This window comes from Epinephelus fuscoguttatus, linkage group LG15, assembly GCF_011397635.1.
Source record: "Epinephelus fuscoguttatus linkage group LG15, E.fuscoguttatus.final_Chr_v1".
Lineage (NCBI taxonomy): Eukaryota > Metazoa > Chordata > Actinopteri > Perciformes > Serranidae > Epinephelus > Epinephelus fuscoguttatus.
This window is the reverse complement of record NC_064766.1, coordinates 18,074,416-18,084,103: the sequence shown is the minus strand read 5'-3', so window position 1 is coordinate 18,084,103 and position 9,688 is coordinate 18,074,416. Positions and strand designations below refer to the sequence as shown.

General features: G+C 39.7%; 2 protein-coding genes across 2 annotated transcripts; one reads left to right on the top strand and one right to left on the bottom strand.

The window, feature by feature from the left end:
• Nucleotides 1–851: 851 nt before the first annotated feature.
• Nucleotides 852–5,052, bottom strand: tmem59 (transmembrane protein 59). Its single transcript, XM_049597380.1, has 8 exons — nt 4,825–5,052; nt 4,482–4,587; nt 4,143–4,237; nt 3,907–4,059; nt 3,716–3,788; nt 2,715–2,835; nt 2,467–2,584; nt 852–1,590 (listed from the first exon to the last, which is right to left on the bottom strand). Exons 1-8 carry the CDS (start codon nt 4,978–4,980, stop codon nt 1,438–1,440), a joined length of 975 nt encoding a protein of 324 aa, XP_049453337.1. The 5' UTR covers nt 4,981–5,052; the 3' UTR covers nt 852–1,437.
• Nucleotides 5,053–6,204: 1,152 nt separating this feature from the next.
• tceanc2 (transcription elongation factor A (SII) N-terminal and central domain containing 2) lies at nt 6,205–9,650 on the top strand. Its single transcript, XM_049597384.1, has 4 exons — nt 6,205–6,608; nt 6,693–6,834; nt 8,696–8,889; nt 9,141–9,650. The coding sequence occupies exons 1-4, from the start codon at nt 6,510–6,512 to the stop codon at nt 9,327–9,329; spliced, it is 624 nt and encodes a 207-aa protein (XP_049453341.1). The 5' UTR covers nt 6,205–6,509; the 3' UTR covers nt 9,330–9,650.
• Nucleotides 9,651–9,688: the final 38 nt, after the last annotated feature.

The following is a 9,688-nucleotide window of genomic DNA, read 5'->3' as shown; positions in this document are numbered from 1 at the left end:
CTTTTGTGAACTGTTGTGGTTTAAAAGTTGAAATGCTTTATCCTGTGCTACTTGTTGATTCCCAACTATACCTCCCAATCTTCTGTTACTTGTAATGTAAGGCCAGGGTTGAGAGTTCAACTCCTGCTCGTCATCCTGCATCTGACTCTTTGCATTTTCCAGGATAACTTTTGACACTTTACACATAGTACCACTATTTGTGTATAAATAAATTGACGAGATGCATTCCAGATCTTTAACAAAATAAAATTTCAATCGGATTCAGTCAAGCAAAACACATTTTCACCAAACCCAACATATTAAATATTTTGCTTCGTCAGTGAAAAAAGAGAAGCCATTAAATGCTTGCAATCTGCTTGGACGTCTCGTAATTGGATCAACATTTTCAGAATGTTCTTTACGCTGAAAGAAAAGGAAAATTTGTGAGATGTTATTTATAGATCATTATGCAGTGGATTTACTTGTCCGGCCCAGGAACTGACATGAGTCTGACACCCTTGAATTACAGTGGTGATAAGCCCTGTCACCACACAGGGAAGTAGAGCTATTCCCTGCAGTCTTGCTTTAACAACTGGCTGCTGAGTGGAGAAAAAAAACACTCTGCATCGCTAAGTTTAAATCATTTTCACAGGAAATGGTCACCACAGCTTTTTATGTCCAGCAGAATGTGTTACAAAAAAAAAAGAGGAAGCACTATGCCCCATGTTCATAGCATTGTAACCTGAAAACACTGTGTCGTACTATGCTGAGTTTGATGTAGACGTGTGTACAACCATTTTTTAAATGTTTACTGATAGACCTCAAGTTAGCTGCGGTATATGATTGAAAAAAGTCACACCCACGTCAACAACTTCACTCCATTGTATTTAATCTGATCCATCAGTATGAGAACAGTGAAGCAGGAAAGACCTACCGTGTGTACCGTCATTTTTAATTAAGCATAAGAGCAAAGAATTTTATTGTAAAACTCAACAAATCATCTGTGAATCACGGCAGTAAAAACATGAGAACAAACAGGGAGAGTCTGCGATATTAGCACAATCTATTTTACCAAAAGTTGAGGGGATGGGTTGAAACCTGCATCACTTCAAGTCACAAAAAGATCATTTAGCCATTACTCAATAAAATAAGCACACCAACAGGGATCTAATGCACACATCCAAACTGGAAAAAAAAAATATCCCAGAACATATTTTACTTTCACCACCATCACTACACTATAATGCCTCAATTATACCAATATACAGAAAAAAAACCTTTTCATGACTCCAATTTTAAAAGCGTCAAAGGGAGACGAGACATTATATCAGTAATACAAAATGTTCTGCGAGTAGTTACTTCTGTTTTAGAGAAGCGCAGGTCTTGTGCCAGAGGATAAAAATCAATTTAAGATTATTCATAAAAGAGGAAATCCCTTCTCTGCTACAGCTTTGGCTTCTAGATGTTGGACTGGCCCAGGTCGACTTTGGAAGGGAGCGGCCCGGCCTCTTCTTCCAGCCCTTTGGAGGTTATGATCAGCAGGGAGGACGCTGGGTATGGGGTCAGCTTCTGTTCCTTTACGTACTCCCTGTCACCATAGATGCTCAATTTCTGAGGGAAAAATAGGGAAACTGTTGAAATACTGTTTTGGCTTGAGACATTTTTGACACTGTCGAAATAAATGGCACTCAAATTAAAGATAATCACAACCTGCAATATAACTGAAACCATATGGAAAGAAGAAAACATTTTGGAAAATACAGTAATATGCCTCTGTGTTTTCTTGCTGAGAGTTGGATGAAAAGATCAATGCTGCTTTCACGTCTGTGCGGGAAATATGAAGCCATATTCAGAAACAGGAAAACAGCTAGCCTGCCTCTGCCTGGAGGTTTTATCTTGTTTATTTGATATGCACAAAAATGGAAGTGTAAAGCCGATAGCTGCTATGCAACGCTAGGAGAGTTGCTAATCATGCTAAGAAATAGTCTGATAATTGTTTGTTGTTTTTACACTTCCGTTTTTTGTACAGATTAGACGTGTAACACACACACTGTGTTTATTTGTGAGCTTTAGAGATGCTGGTCAGCAGAGTTTGTTACCTTTGGACAGAGCCAGGCTAACTCTTGTTTCGTCCCATTTCCAGTCTTTATGCTAAGCTAAGCTAACCAGCTGCATGCTCCAGCTACATACTCACACTACAGACATTAGAGGGGTATATATATGTTCTCATCCATGTCCCAGCAAGAAAGTGGACATGTGCATTTCCATAAATGTCAAACTAATCTTTTAATCTCTTCAGGCCACAAACATAATCAGCAATTACCTCAAAAAAAAAAAAAAAAAAAAAAGCTATCAATCATAGGGAGCACAGAAACAAAACTACAGCACCCTGTAATTACACAAAACAAACCTTTACCTAGATTGACCTTGTTATGTTAATCCAGGTGACAGGAGTCTTAAAATAAAAAAGGAGAGCACAGAACGTACCTCAGCAGGTACATACTGGTCTACAGCAGTTGCCACGGTGGCGCAGCAGATCCAGATCAGCACCAGCACAGACAGGATCAGAGTTGTGGTTAGGATCCACCCTGGTAGCCAAGGGTTCCTGAGGAGAAAAGTACAAACATATTAAGCTTGTGTGTGTGTGTGTCTGCTACTGTTAATGTCATGCTCTGCGAAGGAGGTTCAACAATTTCAACTCCCTCGACAACTTATACAAATGTTTGCTAACCAACCTTGAAAGACAGCTGAAGAGGTTGTATTCATCGTCGTAGCTGCGGTCTCCAGTCATGTCTCTGTCCCTCTCTTGGATTAAAGTGCGGTGGTATTCTTTGTAAACCGGGCTCAAACCGGGGACTTGAAAAGGAGATATAATAAGTTACTTGACACTGACACAATTTTTTATCTGTGTACTTCCCTCAGGGCTGTAAAAGATTTATGGATTGAGTGTGAAATATAGCCTTGATGTCGCCATTTTTAAGAACACAGAGTGTGAAGGAAAGGCTGGCATTATTCTTTATTTCTTCTTGTCAACAAAAAGACTAAAACCAACAATATGCTGGTTTATCTCTCAATATTGTCCCTTGTACTACTGTCTGTGGCACTTACGAGGCCAGTATACTCCCTATGAACTGCTTGTCAGATTGTCGAATTGCTTTTTTCTCAAACAGCTGGACACTGTAGTTCTTTCAGCAAACTTTACTTAAACAAGACTAATGCATTTTTTGAGGACTACTGTCAGCTGTGGATTAACACATATTGTGCGGGGTAGTGAGTATTTATGGCAGCAGGATGATGTACGTGGGATTGGCTGGAGATAACCCATAGTGCCAATGAAGGAACATGTCATTCAGTGCAACTGTGCGGCTCATTTATGTGTTTTGGGGGGCAACAATTGAGGTCTGCGGCACAGAGGCATACACTAAATCAGACTCTGACTATACAGACGGCTCTTAGAGAAACAGTAACAAGATATGGCGATATACACGACGTTCTACAGGAGGAGAACTGGGGACAGGATATTTAAATGAAAACAAAGCAGTGGTAAATTCTTATCTTAATATTAAGAGAGAACAAATGGGTGTGTGTTTTGGTATATTTAGTTTAGCATCTGGACAAAAAAAAAAATAGTAATAAGATACTTGCATTGTCATTTTGTTTTGTATTTCATAAGATTTCCTGACCATAAGAAAAGTCGAGCAACCTTTATTTTAAGAAAATTAAACAGTGGACTTACAGCTCTTCTGTGGCTCTTCTTTAACGTCTTTTTCCACTTCAAACTGTGTGAAAAACTTGACCTGTGGTTCAGTCTGTTAAACAGAAGACAAAATTGTGCTCTTCATTATCTTTACACAGGATGAACTCTGTTGTTTGCATACAGATTATTGAATTAGATCGCCTGATATTTCCTCCCGCTCCCTGCAATACCTGGAAAATGACAACTTTGCCATCATCAGCCTGGAGGTAGAACGTCCATGAGGAGGTGATGAAGCTGTGGGCCTGACTCATTACATCCTCCCAGAACCCTCTGACCAGAGTCAGGGGGTACAGCAGGTGAATCCTAGGCATCATGGCCTCCAACTTAAGAGAAGAGTGATACCGAGTGAGTGCACTGTTTGATTTGTGCATCAACAGACCACTAAGTGATTGATGCATACTTATACCTGCTCGTGCCGCTGCTCAGCAAAAGGCAGCTGATTCTGACAGCCCAGGTTGCATGCATACTGCTCATCAGCATGGCTGTAGGCTTCACGACAGGCTGACAGAAGTTTTGAGGTGGTGAGAAGGGAGCAGATGGTAAAACAGGGTTACAATGAGGCGTTTAAAGCATGTCCACTTATTATGAAGCTGGGTGTGTGTGTAAATATACAGGGCTGACTGTGTGCAGGGACAACTGTTTATAGCTTTACAGAAGGTGATTACACGGATACAGTGATATCATAGAGGCCTGGGCTGTGTGCACTGGTTAATTATATAGGTCAAAGGCTCGGTGCATGGCTTACTCGATTCACAATCAGATTTGGTCTGATTTAGGTCTTCGTTGTCACGAACAAACTGACAAATGGAGAATAGACGGCAACCTCTCTGACAGGCGTAGAGTTCCTCCTCCTGCAAAACAAACCACAGGACCAGTTGATTCCTCCTCGACAAATAACAACCCTGAAAGATGACGCATTTTAACTTTCACATTAGTCATAAACTCTCCTTTGCAAACAACATTTCATTAAACAGAAGTCGCTGTGAGTGACAAATTCAACACTACAAGCCCGTTTTTCCTTCGTCAAGTTCCCAATCGTTAGCTAACGTGAGCAGACATTACTTTCCCCCGTCGAGATGAGTACTCACCCGCGGATACGTGTGCAAACTGTATGTCATTTCACATGACTTATGGCAGGATGCTGTGTTCCCCAACACGCTGTCGAACACGTCTGAAGATGCCAGTGAGCACGCGAGCAGGACGAACAGTCCCAACACTTGGACAAAGGAGGAGAAGGTCCCCATTTTGTCTGCGAAAACCTAAACAAACAACACGCTCTTCTTCCTCCTCCTTAATCGTCTTCTTGTCTCGCGGGAACGCTGACTCACGCGAGACTATTCGTAAATGTTTTGAGGCGTTTAGGTGCAACCCGTAAAGGAATTTAAGTAGGCGAGGCCCCTATTGAAATAAGTTATGTTAACACTTTTAGGTTCCTATGACACATTTTTATGCGCAATTTAATGCATACAGGTTTGTGCTATATGTTAATTATAATTTATTTTCTTTGGGGTCATATGCTTGCTTAATTCTGTTGTCTTTCCCCCTGATTTTGTGTATATTTGGATTTCGTGGGTATGTTGTTTAGAAATAGTTTATGCAGTTGCAAAATACAGAATATTATTCTACTGAGTTGAGCAGACAATATTTGCACTGTATTGCATATCCATAAAAAAATGTAAAGAGTCAATAAAAGTTATACAAAAATCAGAATACTTAATTGAAACGTTGCTCTGATGTCAGGCATGGAGAATTACAGAAAACAGAAATAAGTAGTATAACAATAATAAGTATGAAAAGATATAAGAATAAAAATATGTGTATTATGCTTAAATGGTCACACTCATGTGTAAAATATTTAAAAAAAATATGAGATATACTGAGTAATTTGTGTAAAAAAAGTGTGTGCATTGTGCTTCAATGTACAACACAACATATACACAAATAGAATGAGAATAAGAAATATAATATGTACATTAGGCTATATGTTAAATATACATTCATGAGTGATGCTGGTAAAAATACATTAGGATACTGAGGGATATTGCACAGCTGAATAACTGCACAGAGTACTGCTGTATTTATTGTAAAGTTAAAACATTTTTACAAAGAACTGTTGGACCTTTAATCCCAGTAGCAAAAAAAATAGAGATATAAAGTAAGATTTCATTCAATGAGAACTGTTGTACAACTGACATTATGAAATATTGTCACAGCTTAAAATTGCTCAGTAAAATGAAGACGGACTTTTGGGGAAAGAACTGGATAAACTCAAATAAAAAATTTATTTTTAGAGAGGAAAAGAATAATGGAATGCTTATCGCTTTTAGTTTATGATTATTTATTTTTCTGTATTTATTGATAGATTGTTTAGTTATGCATTTTGTATCGTGTACTTCCACAGCTTCCATACAATTTCCTTATTTCCCACCTTGTTGATTCATTATGTCCGACAGCACCTGAAGGCAACATTAGCCGCTACTGTTTACCACTTATTTAGCCACTCAGCTGCAGCTAGCTTAAATGTTACCTGTCACAGTTAAGGTCATTAAGGCAACTATTGATTAGTGGATAATGAACGAATGAGGTGAACCAAGCTAGCAATGCGTTTAATGTATTGAATTAAAAACGGAAGTTATAGTTAGGTAACGTTAACCGGTTAGCTAACTGCTAACAGCAGTTAGCACTGGTTGTCTCTGGACCCTCCTGATCTGAACTCAGTTATAGGCAACTGCCTTTTTTAGATAAAACGTCTATTACTACATTGTGTTTGAAGATGGACAAGTTTGTAGTGCGTCTTCCAAAGGGGGAAACACCTACAAAACCTAAAAGCACCGAAAAGGTTTACAAACAAACTACAATTGAATCTTTACGGGTGAGTTGAGTCCTACATGTGAAAGTCAGTGTTACTGTGTAGCAGATATACTGAAGTCAATCATAACCCGTGTGTTTGTTACAGAGGGTGGTTGTGATTGAGGACATCATGCGCTACAAGTCCATGTTGGAGCTGCCAGACCAGAGCAAAGACAACCTGCTGACTGCCCTGACAGAGCTGAGCAAGAAGATCCCATCCAGGGAGGTGCTCAAGTCCACTAAGATAGGTAGACTGAAGAGAACTGCATCTTAAGATGTTATTTCACAGTTTGCTCTTTGATATATAGCTGTGTAGACCACTGACACGTGCACTATTGATGCTGAAAGCATAAACACTTATTGTATAGTTCAAGAAAGTTGTCTTGATTGGGAATCAAATGAATGCAAATAAATTTACTTTACACTTTTCATGAGTTACAGTTTAGTTTCTTTCTCCAAGTCATTCAGGTCCTGTAAGCTTAAAACTATTGTTCCCAGTGATAGTAAGGAATATGACTGGTCACAACATGCCAACCTGAGGACCTCCCTGAGACCCAAGCCTTCCACCATGTTGACTGGTCTGCAGTCAGTTGCCACCCATTAAGCAAGCAGTGTAGTAAACCTCTTTGATTTAGGGTGTTTTCACACTTGGCTCTTTTCAGCCCTCTCAACAGACTCAGAGCAGTGACTCAGCATTTTTTGCACATATGTGAACACTCAAAGAGAGCTCAGACCCCGCTGAAGCGAACTAAACTCAGACCACCTCTGGAAGGGCCTGAGTACGATTCGCTTCAAGTCCATAGTGCAGCTCACTTAATCTGTGCCTTGTAAACACAAAGCGCTCCCGGTTCGCTTTGCTCTTTGCCATTGTATTTAGCCCTCTAGATCACATGCTGTTGCACTGGGACGCTGAGGAGTAGTTTGGTACATGGAAGATACAGCACGTCTGCAGATGTAAAAGGTAGAATACATCACACAGTCTACAGCACAGAAACACATAGCTTTTCCTCCAATTTTAAGTTCACGTGACAGTGAGGGGCTTCATTATCGCACTGCAGTGCCACGTCAAAGTAAATTTTTTTTTACATCAATATATATTATATATGCTGCAGTGTGACCAGAAAGAGGAATGAGGCCTCTTCAGAGCAGAACCAGAAAGAGAACTGAGTCGCTTTTCTGTTGGTCCATTTTTTTGGTGCACATTGAGAGGGCTGGGTTTGGTTAATTTAAAAAGGACTATGTGTGAAAACACCCTTAGATTCATCCACAGGTCTGTGGCAATTCACACACTCCAAAACAGTGCTTTACCAGCTTTGGCGTTGCGGTTGCCCCCTTACAACCATGTGATTAGCTGCACCTGTATGCTCAGCTCCTGGGTGGTAGCTCAAACTTGAAGTACTTAGGTGATATTTTAATTCCATTAGATTCATTTTTAAAGTGAAAGAAGCCAATCCAAAGAGCAGTGGAGAGGACCACTGCAGGGTGCATAGAAGGTACAGAAGAAAGGCACACAATTAATGTGATAAAAAACAAAAAACCTGATGTTAGTTCAGACCTTAATTGCATCCTGATTTTACGCGTTAATGCAGACAGCCCCAGCTTTGTTGTATTTGTGCTCACGATTTAGCATAGATTGCAACCAACCAATTTAAACACACTTAATGAACAGTTCATAGGTTGCAAGGTCCAGAGTAGTCTTTCACAGCATTGTTACAGCAGCATTATTAACTAAAAGCAGTGGCGCCTCCAGAATGAAACCACAGCAATTCTGTTTTAATGAGGTATGTATCAGTATACATTTGTTAGGAGATTCATTGTTCTTCAAATAGGCTGGTTGTCCTTTTCCTTCCTAAACATACAGCTTAATTTGAAGAGTACATGGATTCTAAGGAGCAAAACACTTCTGGGAACAAGCCAACTTAGGTTTAAACACTACACATTTTGATTATTTTTGTGAGGGGCCCCCAGTGGCAGGGCCGGCGACCCCCTGTTTTGGCAATGCCAATGCTCAAAAGAGCAAACACTTTCAAAATTTTGTTTCCCTCATACATGCCAGGCCCTTTGTCAAATCCGTTCAACACAATCAAAAGCTCTCTCTCTCTTCCTAAGGTCACACTGTCAACAAAATGCGGAAGCATCTGGACCCTGAGGTGAGCTCAATGGCAGCAAAGGTTTACACTGACTGGAGGACGTTCATTGAGGAGAATTCCAATAAGCCGTCTATTGAAGTGCGCTCTGACAAACAATCTGAAGGACTCAGGAGCAACGCTAGAAGACTAATGTCTGAGGCCCTCGAGGTCAAGGTAAGAAAGAGCCTCTTGGTGAAGTCTAACGAAATGTGTTCTCACTCTGTTTATCCCACTTCTAATTTACATTTTGCATTACATTTACATTACATTTGTTTGGATGTTTTGGTAATATAAATAGATGGTGAGGCTACAGTATGTGGTGCATTTTATGAATGTATAAACTCCAGCATGAGTCATATTTTCATTTGTGTATGTCTGTTTGCTTATGTATGTGTGTTCTTTCTCTTTTCTTATCTGACCTACAGGAGGACTCTGGTCTTATAGACAACATCGAGAGAGAAGTGTTTCACCAGAGCTCCCGGTTAGTCAGCAGTTCATACAGACGGACTGTTAGAGCGCTGGTGTTTGCCTTCAAACACAACCCTGATGTTAGAACACAAGTGAAGGACAGCACAATATCAGTCAACCAGCTGGTTTCTAAATACAAGAAGTGACTGATGATGAATTACGCTGAGCTTCCCACTGCATATTGAAGATTTCTGGTTGTTTTACTTGAAATATGTCATGGTTTTATGATGAATACACATTTTCTTTGTATTTTTTTATTTTTCTGTAAAGGAGATACAAAATACTTTGCATTTTTGTGGCACATCAGCAGCCTTACACTGTTTTACAAATGCATGTAAATCACAGTTGAGAATATGTAACTTATTGTTGATGATCATGATAATGAATCAGCATTTTTTATTTGATAGGTGCTGTTTTTATAATGTTGGTGAGAATTTTTATACAAAATACAATTGAAAAACAAGACAGCTGCAGCGTTTGAGTCCTTCCTCTGTTGGATAAGATC

Bases quoted from the DNA above. Each gene is read 5' to 3' on its own strand.
- tmem59 (XM_049597380.1), bottom strand. From the start codon at position 4,980: ATGGGGACCTTCTCCTCCTTTGTCCAAGTGTTGGGACTGTTCGTCCTG. The intron at 4,238-4,481 runs GTAAGCCATGCA...AACTTCTGTCAG, and splicing joins CAAATCTGATTGTGAATCGA to CCTGTCGTGAAGCCTACAGC. The intron at 1,591-2,466 runs GTACGTTCTGTG...TTTTTCCCTCAG, and splicing joins ACCAGTATGTACCTGCTGAG to AAATTGAGCATCTATGGTGA.
- tceanc2 (XM_049597384.1), top strand. From the start codon at position 6,510: ATGGACAAGTTTGTAGTGCGTCTTCCAAAGGGGGAAACACCTACAAAA. The intron at 6,835-8,695 runs GTAGACTGAAGA...TCTCTTCCTAAG, and splicing joins GCTCAAGTCCACTAAGATAG to GTCACACTGTCAACAAAATG. The intron at 8,890-9,140 runs GTAAGAAAGAGC...TCTGACCTACAG, and splicing joins CTGAGGCCCTCGAGGTCAAG to GAGGACTCTGGTCTTATAGA.